Consider the following 17496-nt stretch of genomic DNA (forward strand, 5'->3'; position numbering starts at 1 on the left):
CAGGAGAGCAGCCTGCCCGACGGGGCGCTGCCCGAGGGGCAGGGCAGGGAGGGCCGGAGCGCTTCCCTCCCGCCGCCCCCCTCACCTGCGGCACCTGCGCTCACCTGGCCCACCTGCGCTCGCGCAGCCCGCCGCTCCCGCCCCGCGCGCCGGCCCCGCCCGCGCCCGGCCCGCGCAGGCGCTCCGGGGGCTCCGCGCTGTCATGGCGGCAGCGAGCGGCAGCGCCGGCAGGAAGGAGATGGGGCTGGTCGGCACCGCGGTGTGAGGCGGCGGCAGCAGCAGCAGCGGTAGCAGCGGCGGCGGCGGCGGCGGCGCCTGGAACTTCGGGCGCCTGTCGGCGGGCGGAGGGGCGGCCGGCGCAGCCCAGCCCAGCGCAGCGCAGCGGGCAGCGCGGCAGCGCAGCCGCCTCCCGGCCCCCGAGCGGCGCGTCGGGGCAGCCCGCGCCCCCTGCGCAGCCCGCGGTGAGTGCGAACTTGGCTGGGGCGCTGCACCTGCGGCGGTGCCGGGGCAGGAGCGGGGGGGGTGGGGGGGGCGCGGCGGGCAGGAGGAGCGGATTCCCTGTAAGAAAAAGATAATAATAATTGTAATACTAAAAGATAAAGAGATTAAACCCCTCGCGCCCGGGTCCCGGAGCACTTCCGCGGGGAGAGGCGCGAGCGCTCCCGGGGCGGCCCCGCGGGGAGCGGGGCAGGGACCGGGACCCGCGGGCTGTGGGGCAGCGCCCAGCGCTCCGCCGACTGAAACACCCCTCGCGTTGTCCTTCAGGGCTGTAAATACCTGCCTGGGGGCAGAGCGCTGTGACAGACGCCTCCTGCTGAGGAGAGAGCCGGGATTCCGAGGGCGCGTCCTCCCTGCCCGACACCCTCCCCCGCCGGACGCCGCTTTCCCCGGGAGCCGGAGCTGAAGGGAAGGAAGGAGTGGGCCGCCGCTCACCTTCCCGGCTGCACAGGTCGCTCCTTCTTCCCGAAGCGGCGAGCGTGGAGCTGGCGCTGGAAGCCCGAACCTGCGGTGAACTAGCCATGGCGAGTGAGGACAAACAAGTTGTTCAGCCAACAGGTGATGATGGAGGAGGAGGAGCGGGAAAAGAAGGAAATGCTGCTGAAGGGGGAAGTGTGCTGCAGCCTTTGAATCCAGGAGTCCCCATCCGAGGTATCAAGATGAAATTTGCGGTGCTGACAGGACTGGTGGAAGTTGGTGAAGTGTCCAACAGAGACATAGTCGACACTGTGTTTAATCTGGTAAGTTGATTGCCAGAATGAGGGAGAAGAACAGCACGGACATGCAAAAGAATCCCACAGTTTTTTGATGTTATCTTTCTGTTAGTAATTTTTTACATGTTTACACCTTCATCATACTGGATTTCAACTAAGTTGTTTTTACTTACCACAAAAGCTGAAAAAAGAAAAGGATGTGAGCTTCTAAACATGCATACTTAAACTTGAAATAGCTCTAAACAGCATCCTCCTTAGTTAGCCTCAGAGAAATTGTTGCTTTATTTAGAGCTGGGAAGCGTATTGTTGTGTTTAAACATTTAACAGATATGCTCAACAAGAAAGTTAAATGTTAATTTAGTAACTCAAACTGTCATCAAAACATACATATTGTCGTTCTAAGTGAAAACAAGTTTTCCCATGAAGATATTTACACCCCTCTTTGCTTTTCATTTGCTTTGGAGGTAGGCAGAACTTCCATGTACAGGGGATGAGGGTTTCAGGGAGCAGTTCATTCAAATTCGTTACATAGTCTGCTTGTTGAGAAGAGTTGAATGTGGTTTCAGTGTCCTTTTTTTATTAATGAATTAGGGAGTCAGCTGCTATTTTTTGAATACCATGTGGATGTGTTTAATACTTCATAACAGATCTCACTAAAAATTGAGGATACAACTTTTCCTGCTGAAGCTACAGACATCATATATATATGTTGAACTTCTTGGGCCAATTGCTTCAAGTTGCAGTTTGCCTAAAGCAATTGGGCTAGTTAATAATGTTTCTTTGATGCAGGAGACCGGTCATTAGGAGAAAAACTGCCTTTAAGTTTACAAAGATACTCTGCTATTATCAGAGGTCTTAATGCATCTCTAAAAATACCTGTCGTCGCTCCTCCTTCCTTTAAGTGAGCAGCTTTGACTTTGAAACAATGTGGTTTCTGACAAACCAGGAAGTGAGAGTGTGTAATAGCATAAAGCTCAATAACAAGAAAAGTTGAGGCAAAAGTCATACTGGGTTTTTTAAATGCTGTTTGCATTTCAGTTATTTTGTTAGTAGCATTCCTTGCTACGTGCAAATTTTAATGGTCACTAAATATTTGTGGGCTGTGTCTGTTTAATGTTTTTCAGTGTTATCTTCTTGGGTTATGGCGAATGTTTATTTTTTGAATGTTTTTGTACAATGTTGTGCTCTAAATTGTTTGCGTGAAAGTCTCAGTACAGGGGAATTGAAGTAGTGACAAAAATAAAGTGCATATCAGAGGTTTCATGGATGCTTCAAGTATGAGGAAGTGATTTAAGTTACTTGGAGTCCACTTGACTATTGTTCTGGACAAAACCCAGTGTTTAGATATAAGGACATGAGGTTCAAAAGGAAATTCTGGTGAATAGTTTATGATTTAGGACACTTGTGTGAGGGGAAATTGTTCATGAGCGTGTTAAATTTTACCTTGTTTCTAGTGCGGTCTTTTGAGGGGTGTACTGGAGGTGTATTTTATGGAAGCAGTGGAAAGAGGTTCAGCAGAATAATTAAAAATGTAAAAGCTTCTTTATTCTGGGATTCCTGTTCTGCTCCATTTTGAACAAGAGAAGAGCAAAAAAATTCAGCTTGATTCAGAGAATCCTTGATTTTAGGTTTAAGAGGTCTGGAGAAATGAGCTATGGACTGCATTTTCCCAGATCTTCATTTCCTAAAAAGATAAAGGAGAGTTTCTGGCCCTGGAAGCCTTTGAAAGTGCGTTCTCACTTTTTCTGCAAGTGAAACAACATCCCCGACCTCTCTGAGAAGATTCCTCAACAGTTTTAGCACACCTGCCTGCAGTGTGGGAGGCTAAAGGTCAAGCTCGTGTCCCACGTTATTTTGTCAGTTGATAGGTATCATGAAACAACCAATAGTTTGGTAGGTTTTTTTTGGTAAAGACTGTTAAGCTGACTTTTTAATGTAGCTTTTCAGGATATGAGGTGTCCCTACAAAGCAATACTCCTTCACCTGTCACTCAGTTTTGCCTCTGTTCATTTGTTAGCTGTGACCACTTCATTTTGTCGGTTAATACCACTGACATCACGCTGATCAGAATGTAAAGCATGTGAAGTATTGGTTAGCATTAGTGTGCTTATTTTTCTGTGTGTGTGCATACAGAAAATATGCAACTTTTATTCTTAACTGTGGCTTTTCCAGTAGTTTGTTTCCCTGTAGCTTTCAGAGCAGGTTTACTCGTGTGTGCAGGTTCAACTGGAATCATGCCGTGATCTGTTGTTACTAAAGGGGTTAAGCCCAACGGGTTTCATTCTTTTTGGTGACTCATAACTGCACTACCTCAGGGGTGTGAGCACAAATCAGCTGCCCTGCTTCTTGTACTTTGAAAAGAGGAGACATACGGTATTCAGGGGATTTTTTGATCACTAAAGTGACAAGTGAGATGTCTTTAGACCAAAGTGCAGGCAGGGCTGGGCAAATCTTTGTCGAAAGGTTGGTTTTACATATTCTTTATGGCATAACCACTCTCAAATGTGAAGGGTTTGTTTTTTAAAAAGGGATGTTAGCTGGCCTAATTTTAATTTCTTGAGAAAACATGTTGCTCTTAGTTATGCCCTTCAAGCTTGCTGTAGCGTATGGAGGGAAGTGCTGTCTTGGTGTTTCTTGTCTTTAAGTATTTAAGAGATGGTCATGCTTTATATGTGAAAGACTCGGAAGGTCAAAAATCTAAAGTGCACAATAATTGACCTGCTGATTATTGAAGACATTTAAGCTTCTGTAGTCCTGACTGCTGAAGCAAATACCTTGGTTAGTTCAGCAGTGTTGGGTCTTGCAGCTGAGAACTACATGCAAAATTTTCTCTGTCCAGCAGCGTAACAGAGTGCTTAGGGATGCATGTTTCTAGCATGCATCAAAAACCTACTGGTGTCATTTTATTGCCTTTGGAAATTCTATTCTTAGAAATATTCAAATTGATCTGCTTTGTTTTGGTCAGTATTTTTGATGAATATAGTTTTCCGGCCCATGTTAGATGTGGCTTTGTGTATTTCAGCACCTCTTAAAATTGAAGAGGGAAATACAGATTTCAAAGAGGATGGTTATTCTGTGAAAAACTTTGAAAGCACATTCTTGTTCCAGTATTAATCTGTTCTGTTACTTTTTTTTACAGAATGAGCTATATAATGAATATATATTCCTTGTGCATTGTGAATTTGTTTTTAATTGACTTTGGGCAGCAATTAACTCCTTGAAATTCCTTTGTATACAAATCAGGTGAATTTCTGTACATGACCTTGTATATGCCCCCTCCCCCCTTAACTCCTGGTAGAAGATGATAGAATGGAAAAATAAATTATGTACAGTGGGATCTGTTACTAACTTATAATAACTATGTGGTTTTCATAGTAAAACAGAAAGACAAGTTGACTTGCTATTAAAGAAAAAAACTTCTAGATGGAGTACTAGAAATAATTCAGCAAAAGTTAGATTTCTAGATTTCTGATTTTTCTACACCTGAAGTTCTCAGGTGTAGAGTATGAATTCTGTTCTGAAGGCTACACAACCTGCATTGGAAATACAGGAGGTCCTGCAAAGTCTTTTCTAGGTTCAAACTCCGAGTGGAGCTTCTCATTTACTCTGTTCTAAACAGGCTTGTGTTGTATCATATGTCAGTGTTGTCCAAGTTATTGCAAGTTTCCTGTTTATATATAAAACTTAGGCCACTGGATATCCTTGTCTTTCAGTAGGTAAAGAGTTCTCACTGGCAGGTGTTTTGTTCATAACGAGTGCTGTATGTACAGGGTTAACTGTGCTGTGTTATTGGGCTTGCAGAGGGAAGGGGATGTTCTGGAAAAATTCTGCTACACTTCAAGCAGATGACTGTGCAACTGTTGTCCTTCTCTGTGGTGTTGGTATAATTCAGTTTGGGGACTTCATGCCAGAATTTACTTGGGTCTCAAGTTGACTAGTGTGTATTCTGCTCTTCTCTAAAGAAATGCCGTGCCTTGCTCTAAGCCAATTTTGTTTTAAAAAGCTTTAGTGCTTCTAATTGTTTTATTGAGTATAGTATAGATTGTTATTTGATTTAGTTCAATTTTTTTACCCTCAATCTGTGTTGCAAAGGCTTGTTTTCTAAATGTTCTGTCTCTTCGGTGAGGAGAATGTGCTGTTCCTTCTGATTCTGTTCATGGATTATGAGGTCCTCATAATCCTAGAGTTCCCTAGTGCAAATGAGAGAAATATTAGTTTTTATCACCTTCGGAGGAAAAAAAATATGAGATATGAGGAGCAGAGACTAAAATTATTTTGTAAATTTCATTTGTCACCTCTTTCACTTCTGCCAGACTTTACTAAAACCACAAACAAAAGTCAATGTAACTGTTAAAAATTCTTACAGTTTACTTTCCTGCTGATACCACAGGTTTCTAATTTGGTATGGGTGCTTCTGGAACGTTAGTACAATGGATTTTTATGAAGTATAAATTCCCCTTTTCTCATCTTTGGTCACAGACTCATTTTGTGTGTACCATCTTGTGGAAAACCCACAAAGCTAACGCTGATAGAATTAGATGTATTGCAGTAGTAAAATTGCACCACAAATGTCTTTATAACAATGCATTCTTTTCATTACATTATTGTATGTTTTTAGAGACTGCTAGACTTTATTTTCTACATAAAGTTACCAATGCTGATGACAAGTGAGAGTAACCAAGTAGTTTCTAGAGCATTGCTGAATATTGTGGATTTCTTAATATATACAGTCTTCCCTAGCAGGTGCACCTCTGGCTACAGATATCCTAGTTCAGTCACTTCTGTCCACTCACAGTATAGATGATAAGGTAAGTCTGTGGCTTTAGCTGGGTCAAGCTTGTAGGTTTTTTTTTTCTTTTTAAAAATCATAGTAAATTGAACAGTCAGCTGTCTTAGTGGTTATGCATGGTTTGACTCTTGTTGAGTGAGTGGAATTCAGCAAAATATCTCTGTTGCTTCTAATCTGTCTCAAAGTCCCTCAGGTGCAAACTTACTTCTTGCTGGCCCTTTCAGAGTGGGAGGCTTGTGCCCAGTTTGAGGAATGAATTTAGGCTCCTTGATTCCAAGTCCATGTTCATGCTTTTGAAGTCATCTGATCTGGGATCTGGTAACAGTAAAAGATGATTGTGTAAGTTTAGCCGACTAAATAAGGCTGAGATGTCTGACCAGATGTTACCTGTTTCAGAATTGTTGAGTAATGGGAGTCACTAGTTCTTCCCTTAAAATGGGAATTACAGACTTCCATCTTGCTATAATGTGTTCTGAGTAGCTAGGGGTACACCTAGTATGGAAGTGATGCACATTCCTCAGGTGTTGATGCCACTTGGACATTACTTTGTAGTTAGTGGAAATATCACCCTGCATAGTAGGTGTAGGAATTGAGGGAAATCTTGTGGTCAGAAGAGAAAGGTATGGAATGTAATAAGTGAGATGGTAATGGCAGTCTTGAATTAGGCATGCTCAGAAAATTGTCTAGAGGAAAATTTTCTTCTCTGAAGAGGAGCTGATTTGTACTTCGGCCGTAGTATCAACTCACTTCTGTCACTGCAACTTAAAACACAGTGTAGGACAACAAAATATTGAGGACAAAATCTTAAGATCACATGGGAAAATGTTCAGTTTTTCTTACTGTGACTCACCAGATTTTTAGAGCTGCTCATGTCCAATCTGTAATTTCAAGTGTCTGTGAAAGCCTGCGAATTACATGCTCTCTGTTCTTCAGAAGTGTTGGCATCCTGTACTGACATTAGTAGGCTCTGTACAAACATAAAGCTAAAAAAGCAAGGCTGAACTAGGCATTTACATATATCATGTCTTAATGACATAGACAGTTTTTAATTAGCAGCCTGTTCGAAATGTGTTCATAGCATAGCTTAGAATTCCCCTTTGGAGGGGAACACATCAGTTCAATGACAGATTTTTCTGGTTGGTGTCTGGTAACAAAGCAGAGAGAGTCAGGTTTCTGTTGTGGTTTCTTTGCTGTCTCTAGGTAGTGTCTCTCTGCTTCTGTCAGACAATACTGGGCTGGATGGACCACGGGCCTGACCCAGCAATGCAGAGAGCACAGTAATGTAGTGGCCATATGGATTGGCTCAGGAAAAGCATTTGCGGATTAGGGAATAGAATGAAATTAGTCAAAAGCATCAGGGAAACAGGTGGATGGCATGTCAAGGTTGCTACAAAGGCTGGACATGGCAGAGTGAGATAAAAATAGATAATTATTTGTGTATGTTGAATCTGTACACTTTGGTTTTTCTCTTCAATAATCTCTTTCAAGAGGAGTGTGAGTGAAGTTTTTTGAAGTGATTGTATTGGATGAACACAGGAGATTGAGGAAAATCAAAGATGAAGTATTTTGCTTAATTTTTTTTTTGAGGTAGTGTTGGTTTGGTGCAGTGTTTGGTTCTCAGTGGCTCCTCGGTTGCTGATGAGTATGAACTCTGAAAGATAAAAATGAGTTTTCTATGTGGTTTCTTTCACTGTATGTCTATTTGTTTTACCACCTTTTGGGGAACCTGCAGTCGTTCTGAACTGTGTCTCACCTGATGGTGTTCTGACCTTTTACTTTTTTGCTAGATAAGTTGCCAGCTTAAAGCACTGATAGCTTCTGTCTTCATGCAGTCATGAGGTTTTTTATGAACCTTAAGGAGGAAGCTTTATTCCATTACACAGATGAAATAAACTCTACAGTTTAGTCATTGGATGTGAAATAGCTTCTTGCTACCTTTGGTGTTTCGGTGTATAAAACCCTTTAAGAATCTATTCTGTCAAATTCAGTCTTGCATCCATTAAATTTATGCATATCTTTTTAAAGAACTTCTATTTATTTTAAATGGGTCAATCTGGAAGAAGGGTTTTGTTCATAATCACTAATTACAGTTAGCTAACTTTCTGCCATTCGAGTGTCTTCCCCAGCCCCTGGAGGCTTTGCTGGCCTCTTCGTAAGGTTTAGCATGATGGTTTTTGGTATTAGCTTGACCTAATTACTAATGTCCTAATTTAGATTACATTTCTGCTTTAACTCGTTCTGGATTTTTCTGCTGGACTTGATATCAGGCTAGAGCATATTGTTATTGCTGTCCGAAAACTAGTTTGGCCATTTTTATTTTACTCTGGGAAACCTTCAGGCTTTGTCTGGGAGCTCTGGCCATTTGCCAGGAGTCTGAGGGCTCAAATGAATATGCGTAAAACAGGATACTATTGCCACCTGCTTTTTTTTTTTTTTATCCTGTGTGTGGCCAGTGGAGACTGTAGTTTCCAGCATGCAGTGCTCTGTATTTAGAGCAGATAGCAATCGAGATGCAGCCTTGCAGAACTGCTGTGAGCGAATTCGCTAAAGAATGATACTGCACGAGTTGCAATAGCACCTTTCCCTGAGACACTGTAGTCTTTGTGCTGATACTGGAAGCTTGGAGTAATTTGTGAAGAGCTTGCATTGCTACAGTGCTTTAGATTCCAGAGCGTCACAAATAGGCATAAGTAGTTTCTAAATAGAAACTAATTTGTGGAGAGGAAAAATCTAATGCCTTCTGTTGCACTGGATTCCCCTAGTAGTAACCGGGGAGCTGGGAGCAGCTATGTCCCAGGCATGATTTTCTTGTTAATAGCTGCCTTGAGAAGATATTTAAATGAGAATTGCTAGTGGGAATAGGATGTGCTCTGTTGCCTCTTGTAAGTGCTCTGAGAGTTTGAGCTGCAAGTCTCTTTGCTGCAGCCCGTGTATGAGTAGTTTTGTTGGGTTTTGTATTCTACATATATCTAGGAAAAAAATTTCATAGGTACTATACAGCAATTTCACATTGTTTTTTGTGTGACTGTAAAACTGGAAATGAGTTGTTCAGGCAAAAACCTGTTCTGTTTTGTTGATGCGACTGAAGAAATCTGCTGGGTTATCTTTCCTTTGCAGCTGCAAATCAAAACCAGAGTAACTGTGTAGGACTCATCTGTTCTGTGAAAGTGTGTTATGTGTGTTTGTGGCAGCGTCTCCCCTTTTGTGTCAGCAGTTGTTCTCTGAGGTGTGAACAGAAGCTACAGAAATAAATTCATGAAATTGAGCCTATTCCATTTGCCCCACTTAGATACTCCAAATTTTTAGGTTTGTACTGGACTAGCCCTGTAAAACAGTGACTGTAAGAATGCATACTGTGACCTGCAGCTTATTTATTCTTTCTTTGGGAATGCTGAAAGACAAGAGGCACCAGGAAGCAGCAGGTAAGATGGTAACTGCAGCAGGAGGGCAATTTCTGTAATAAAAGACCAGCAAGAGAACCAGCAGCATCTTGCAGTGAACTGGGAAGTATGTGATTATGAAGTCCAAGATGCTGGATGTTTGCTTGATAAATCTCATAGAGTGGTTCCTTTACCAAACTCTGTAGGTTTGGGTGGGAGTTGTACTGTTTGCTTTCCCAAATATGGTTAAGATGGGGGTAGATGGGGAGTAAGGTAAACCCTGTTGCTGTAGAATTGCTGAATTGCTTTTCCAGATCATACAACTTTTAAGTTTTAGTAGTCCATTATTAGAGAAATCACTCAGTTGTACTGTTTACACTTCTTGGGATTAAAACAGCGTTTGTAAGGGAAAGTGTTTTTTGCAGGATTATTAACAATCCAGGTGGACCTTGGAATCAAGTAGTGCTAAAAAAAACCCAAGAGGTTCTTTATGTGGAATCATAGACTTCAGTTGCACAAAATGGCCAATGATATAGAAGTAGAATTGCTGATAAGCCTTAAAACAATGCAATAGGGGGGAATATAGGAACCAAATGACTAATGTTGGTAATGGTGCATGACTGTTAAATAAACAAATGGAAACTATCAGCTCAGTCAGCATCTGCCTCCTGCTAATGTTTTTGTTGAAACTAAGCATGTGATTTGTCTGTAGTTGCGGTTGTGAACTTGATTGAAAAGAACTTGCAAGCGTTTTTTTTTTTTTTGTCTCTCTCCAGTGGGAGCTTAGTTATACTGTAGGATTTGGTTCCAGAGTATAATTTAGGTTCCCTAATGCCTGACTTTTAGGTATCTGGTATGGAGTATGAAGCTGAGTAACTGTGACTATGTTTTTTTAGAATGCATTTTGAAGCACCTGACATGAGATGAGCTTTGTACGTTTAATGTATTGCTGCTGTTACAGAATGGGAGAACACTGAGATGCTGGGAATGGATATTTCCATTGGGATTGCTAAAGGTTCTCTGTCCAGTTGGTAATCTACAGCCAAGGGTCACCTTCTGAAGCTATGATATTCCTAACATTTCAAATTTCCTTGAGTTAGACAGTGGTGCCCCAACTTAACAGTAAAGTGCTGTGAAGAGTTCTCAGGACCAGAAACTACCAGTGGTTTTCCATCTTTATGTGAATCAGTAAATGCTTATGGCGAAAATATTGCCTTGTTTTCTTGTCTGTTTCTTCCTCAAAAGTAAAGTCCCAATTTTGTGCCATGCTAGATTATCTGCTGTCTGACCTCACACCAGGGCACTGCTTTGTCCTTCCTGTACCCTCCCCCCTGCCTCTTCTTCTGTGACCTGGCACCTGCTGCCTTCATCCTTGGCTGCAGAAGCAAGTCCTGAGCATTCACTGGGTTCTGTGGAGGGCTGGGAAGCTGTGAATGCCACTGTGTGCTGCAGTTGCTATGGATCAGCTGATTGGCAGGGGCATTGCCTTTGGGGAGATGTTTATTCCATGACTCATCTCAGACTTGGGGCTAAAGACTTGTGCTGTTCCTGTGTACTGTTTTTAAAGTGAAATGTGTATTGCTCTTTAGGAATTTTGCTGGTTTAGTGAGGTCTCACCTTTTCAGGAAATGAAAGCCACCCTGATTTCTATCCTTGGCAGGAAGAGATTCTAATTGCCATTTGTCAGGAGTGCAGAATGATGGTAGTGTGACTTGTAAAGGGATATTTGTAACACCTCTTCTGCAAAGACCAGGCTCATATACAGTGAAGAATGGCAAATTCATGAGTATGCAGAGAAGGCACAGAAAGAAACAAGTCTCAGACCTTGTGGGGAAGGTGTTTGAATAAAGTTCTCCAGTCATTCGTACATGACAGGGAAGGTTTGGAGCTGGAAGACAGTGGATTTCTTGCCCATGTGTTAGGACTTTACTAAAGATTTCTTTATGATGTACGGAATCCTGATTTTCTTCCTGGAAAGTGAATTATTTCCAGGTGAAAGGGTTTGTTGGGTGAGTGAACAATCACCAGAGTTGCTTAGACATATCTCAAAAGCACTGAATTTAAATGGCAGAGCCTTGGATTTCTTGCTTCTAGGTAGAGCTGTCATTTTTCAGGTGATATCCCTGTTTCCAGCTAGATGTAGTTTTAGGAGTGTACTGGGTACTTCTGTGTCCTGTCTTGAGAGAAGCCATGAGGAAATTGAAAAAAATTTCATGTAAGACTTCCAGAAACAAATTAGTGTCATGTATAGTCTGCCCCTTCACCCCCCAGAAAAACCCCAAAAGTGTATGGTGAAAATAAATTTTCACATTGCCAGATGGAATAGAGGACTGTAACCAGGAAACTTGTTGGTTCAGGCTTTCCCTCAGTTAGCGTTTGTGTGTGTAAATTGAGAAGGCTGGAAGACTGGAAATGGGGGGAAAATATTGAAATTTCGCTTGAGAACTACCTTAGTCTTGATGTCTTTGTTGTTCTTAGCACTTTAAAGATGGATATGTCTGTAGGGATTTTTAATCAGGTGTGCAAAGAGTTGTTGGGATCTCTTTCAATTCCAGTCATATGAATACAAGTAGAGGTAAAATTTTAGAGGAGCAACCTAACTCTGCCCAAAGAAGTTATCTTAAAATAACATCACAAATGAATAGTTCAGTTTAATCACTGTAGTCTACTCTAATAAAACTTGATTATAAACTATTTGTTTCAAATTCAAGCTTCTGAATTCAAATCCTGCCTGTCTACGTCTCATGACCTTGTCACTGTTCATCATATTAGAAAAATCATGGCAGACTGGTGAAGTTACCAGTGACTGGAAAAGGGAAAACATAACTCCCAGTTTTAAAAGGGGGGGAAAAAGGAAGACCTGGGGAACTACAGGCTGATAGGATGAGGGGTAATGATTTTAACTGAAAGAGGGTAGATTTAGATTAGATATAAGGAAGAAATTCTTTACTGTGGGGGTGGTAAGGCGCTGGCACAGGTTGCCCAGAGAAGTTGTGGATGCCCTATCCCTGGAAGTGTTGAAAGGTAGGTTCGATGGGAATTTGAGCAACCTGGTGTAGTGAAAGGCCTTCCCTGCCCCACCAATGGCGGAGGGGATGGAACTAGATTATCTTTAAGGTCCTTTCCAAACCAGACCATTGGGTGATTTGGGAATTTGGTGAGTCTTTGTTGATCTCTGTGGGAGATACGACCTAAGTACACAAGAGTGTCAGAAGTTAAAGCTTAACTTACATGTTGGAGGCAGGGGGAGGGAGAATTATTTCAGTGGATTTTGACTTGTCCATCTCTGTCATGTATTGCTTAGAGTCTGTTTTCATTTGCTCTGTAGTGTGACACTGTATATTAGTCCTGTAGCTGTTGCTACTGACATGAAGGGTGTAATGAGCGTTTCATGGCTCTTTCCTACTCTGGTAGCTGAAGGCCAGCATCCTCCTGAACAGGATATTTCTCTGCATTGCAATATAGTAATGCCACATATTACTTGCAATAGGACTAGTTGGACACAAACTTAATGACCATTTTGTGGCATCCATTACACCTATTTGGTGGAATAGCTCTTCAGTTTTGAAATACACTTACTGTATATCTTCTGTGCGTTGGCAGTGCATTTGAGTTCTGTAGCACTGACTGATCTTGATGCTTCAATTTCCTGTTAAAGTAGGTATATGGGGAAGGAGGTGAACAGCTTTAAATGCTTATTTATAGGTCTCTTTCAGTTGAGTGTTCAACTTGACAACTTCTAACAGTCAGCCTTAATATTTCCTATAGCTCTGTCATTCAAATATATGAGCCTGGAGACATAGTTAGAATCCTGTTTCTCAACTGTGTCTAGGAGTTTTGTTTATCAAGGATACCTCTAAATGGGTTGGTTTGCTTGTGACCTTGCCGTGTCCATTGGAAAAAATGCTTGAAAGCACATATGGATTCTTAAAATAGGTATTGATCACTATAACAATGGGATCAATGCAGAGTAAAGGATTTCTCAGTTGCAGTAATTGTATGTGCAAATTCCTATATTAAAATGAGCATGAACCTCAATATTAATCCAGAATTTTGAAGGAAAAGATGCTGTTGTTTAAGAAGGTTAATAGTTTGGCCAAGAGGAGCTATTGTCCATTACCAGAAAGAAAACATAATAATCAAATGTATGTATGGCAACTATATGAATTAAATACTAATTACCCAAGCATATGTTTTTCATCTTCTGGCAGTGTTTTGTTATGTGTGCTGTTGTAGTTGTGATCTGTGGTGTTTCCATGTTCTGGTGCTGGACCCTGTGAGGTATTTATACAGTCACTGCCTTTGGTATTATGAGGTAGAATATTCCTCTTTAACGTGTGTTTGTGCCTCTTACTTGAATGATTTCCGTATCAAAGATGGGTGGTATAAAAACAAGGATAATGAAGCGATGTTTTTACTCACTAATTCTGTAAACATAAGCAGGGCCCTTAAGAGTCAGGCTGGGCTCTTTCCTTCCCATCCATCCAGTGCATCAGAATGTCTGCAGGCTGAATCAAGACTGACTTCCTCAAAGTAGACTGTCATGACTGATACTGCACATTCATTAAATTTAAGTTTCTTGGGATGAGGGATGAGAGTCCGGATTTTCTACAAGACTTTAAGGATACTTAGGGTATCAAAGGCCTAGAAAAAACTGCTACTGTACAGGAACTATTGCCTTTGGAAGCATTCATGCATAGGGCAGCAGAGAACTGGTAGAACTAGTGATAATTCTGGGTGGGTGATGCCAACTAAAGTGCTTTAAGGCAACTGCATACAATTGCTCCTGGGCCGTGCTTCCTGTGTAGCTCCATCAAGAGATATTTCCAAGTCATGCCTTTGTTCTAATGGCAGCATAAGTCAATGAGAAGTTCTGTCTTTGCATTTTTGTATAATTTGTTCTTACAGTCCACAGTGTATATTCAGCATTGGCATTAAAAAGCTTGATCTTCAAAAGCTTTTATGAGTTTATTTATAAACTGTTGTACGGAAACACTTGGAAAACTGTCCATTTTCTTCTTCATGTGACCTGGTCCAGGTCTAAATCAATGGCATCTTTACTTCTGCTGGACTGCATCACTTGGGTTAAATTTAAAATCTTCAGAATTAAACTCAGAAAATGTGAAAGAATCAGTTTGGTTCCTCAAGATGGAATCTCAGGGTTTTTAAAATGAAAACTAGAAAAGATGTAGAAATAATTGAAAAGAGTCATTGGTTCATACACTAACATTACCTGATGTCTTCTGTTTTAAGCAATTTTCAAGGATTTTCCCTGAAATTCTACTAATTTTTTGCGGCTGCTTTATGACACTGCACCCCAGAGACATGTTGTGGGTTCAGCCTTTGTTCAGATAACCTCTTCTAACCCACAGACTCGTGCTGCACACAGACTGTCCCTACTGAAAGCAGGCAAGTTTAGATTAGATGTTAAGAGGAAATTCTTTACTCAGTGCATGGTGAAGCACTGCAACAGGTTACCCAGAGTGGTTGTGGATACCCTGTCCCTGGAAGTGTTGGAGACCAGGCTGGAGCAACCTGAGCAACCTGATGTATTGGGTATCTGTGCCCATGGCAGGGGATTTGAAACTAGATCATGTTTAGGGTCCCTCCCAACCCAAACCATTTTATGATTCTGTGCTTTCAGAGCAGCAGCAAATAATGTGTTTTCTGTTGGTGGGGTCAGGCACTAAGTAATTTAAGTTGGAAACTGGGAAAGAACAGTCATGTTGACCTTCCCACTGCTCAGCCCAGCAGGTTCCTACGCTTCCTACTTGGAAATCAAGGAATATTAAGACTGTATAGTACCTGGCTCTAGAGCTGCCTTATTATGCTTGTTGCATTGTGTTTTTATGGGAAGCTAAACTCCTTTTGCCTTTAAAAGGAAGAAAGGAAATTGTATCCAATTCAGGCATCTTACAGCCATCATCATGGGACAGTGTGTAGCTCTATTATTGTTTCTTTTTCCTTCTTCTACACTTGCCTCACCTCCTGAGAAGAGAGATATGATATAGCCTGGGCCCAGTGATACCTGGGATGTTATCTGTGTCCTGTTATCTGCTGTGGTGGTTGTTTCTGTAACTCCAGTGGCACTTAAAGGCTTTAAACGCTGACTTAAGTTTCCTTCCAAAGTCTTGTAATATTTTTCAAAATTTTGGTAGCTTTAGTGCGTCCACGAGCCAAAACAGCAGCCTCTGTGTGCCTTCTGCTACTGTCTTAGTTTCGTATTACTTCAGCAGAGTATTCTTTCCAAACAGTACTGAAAAAGACAACTTTACTTGGACAGGGAGAATGCCCTTTTAGAGAATTAACTCTTCATCCTCACTGTATATGCAAAGACATGAAGTATCTTCAGAATTTGAAGAGTTCAGCAAATATGGTGAACCTCATCTTCTGGTTTAGTTTTTGAAGCTTGAGAGAAGGAACTGGTGAACCTTCCTTGGAAACAACCTGTGCTTTCAGGAAGCAGCTGAAAGTGTTGTCGGGTATGAATTATGTGTGCATTTCTTTTTACAAAGACTAATTTGATTTCGGAGAAAATATGTTTTGAATTTTTTCAATGTGCTTGTCCTAATAAACTTCTGTCCTAATAAACTGGTCTTCCTGTGTTTCACCAAAAGATATTGTGGCATAAAAACTATCCTAACTAGAAGTCATAAGCAGTTACAGTTCCTAATTAGAAATTGCAAGCAGAGTAGTGTTAGTCATAATCTTGAAGGAAGACAATTGTGCTGGTGCCTTTCTGAATTTGGTGGCTAATGTTGAATTAAGACTCTAACTGTATTTGTTGTTACTCAGAACGTGACTATACCAATAAATAGCCACCTATCTGGAATGAAATATTAGAATTGCAGCAGCACCCATTGTTCTTGTTGTGCAACAGGAATTGTCCAAGGCAGCTGTGTGCAGTTGTAAGACACTTTCCTCTTGGGCCATGCTTTCTGTGCAGCTCCATCAAGAAAGATTTCACAGTTATGCCTTTGTTCTTTTTCACTGCAGAAAATTTAACACTCCAGTCTTCTGGTAAGACTTCTTGGGGCTGAGAAGCTACAACTTTTTTATTTTTTAATCTGTTGGGAAAATGACAAACTTCTGTATTTTGTTGCCATAGGTTATTCTCCCCTAAAGCTAACCTTCTGCTAACTGCAGTGAATGATGAGATTTTAGCATCTTTCTGTATTGAGAATGTGATTGCCAACCACTACTTTTCATAGTGCTTAGTTATTGAAGAGGAAGTGAACACAAAAGCTGTTCTTGGTGACTGACAGTGTATGAGAGGCTTGTTTCTGTGAAGGCTGTGTTGTGCAGACAAGTTTCTGAAGCAGGGTATCCTGAAGTCAGTTCATGGGATAACTTCAATGTGATACTTGCTTGAAACCCAATAAAAGTAGGTGTGTGAGAAATGTTTCTTTTTTTTTTTTTTTAAGTGAAGAATACTTTGTATCAGTAGAAGTAATAATTACTTTTTGTATTGGAAAATAATTGCTGAAGAAAGCATGTTGAAAATACAGAGGTTGGTCCTATTTGCTAGGCCCTAAAAAGTGGGAATTGTTTTTCTCTTTGACCTGGAGTGCACATACCAAGGAAGCAGCTTGGCATGGAGGAAGATCTTAATGTGGAAATGAAAATTCTCAGTTTTTTTCAAATCTGCAGTCAGATATGTGTAACAATTTTCAGCTAAAGCTCTTTGGGGTTCCTGTATATTATGTGAAATAGATCCATTGTGGGCAAGTCTGTTAAGTTGCCCAGTTTTGTGCAGCAAATGCCGAGTGTGAAGGAGGATGTCTGAGGAAGCACAGATGTGTTATAATTTGAAGTATCTGTCTGGCTTTGCCGTGGGTGCAGCTGTTGTCACTGCCATCAATGCAGGTGGTCATAATCATGGTTACTGCCAATAACCATTTGAGGATACAAACACTCCCAATGTGTAAAGCTTCTTACTTACATTGGTAACTGGACTAGTGTAAGTTGAAAAAATTAAGATCTCTTGTTCACTAGGATGATCTTGAATTTATGAGACTCTACTTGTGGAATTCATGGAAAGAATTAAGGGCTAGCAGGGTGATCTGTGCACTGAATGCATATTAAATATTGAAGTATGTAAACTGGACTACTTCAT

At 41.3% G+C, this 17496-nt stretch overlaps 1 protein-coding gene across 3 annotated transcripts in view; it reads left to right on the plus strand.

The window, feature by feature from the left end:
• The first annotated feature begins 302 nt into the window (after positions 1–302).
• Positions 303–17496, plus strand: part of LRBA (LPS responsive beige-like anchor protein) — a 401405-nt gene continuing 384211 nt past the window's right edge. For all 3 annotated transcript variants that reach the window (XM_051790889.1, XM_051790891.1, XM_051790890.1), the window contains exons 1-2: positions 303–461; positions 766–1238. In XM_051790889.1, coding sequence (XP_051646849.1) covers positions 1020–1238 — 219 coding nt within the window. In that variant the 5' untranslated portion in view covers positions 303–461; positions 766–1019. The remainder of the gene's footprint in view (positions 462–765; positions 1239–17496) is intronic.

This window comes from Manacus candei, unplaced genomic scaffold, assembly GCF_025592945.1.
Source record: "Manacus candei isolate 608988 ecotype Guabito, Panama unplaced genomic scaffold, ASM2559294v1 h1tg000028l, whole genome shotgun sequence".
NCBI lineage: Eukaryota > Metazoa > Chordata > Aves > Passeriformes > Pipridae > Manacus > Manacus candei.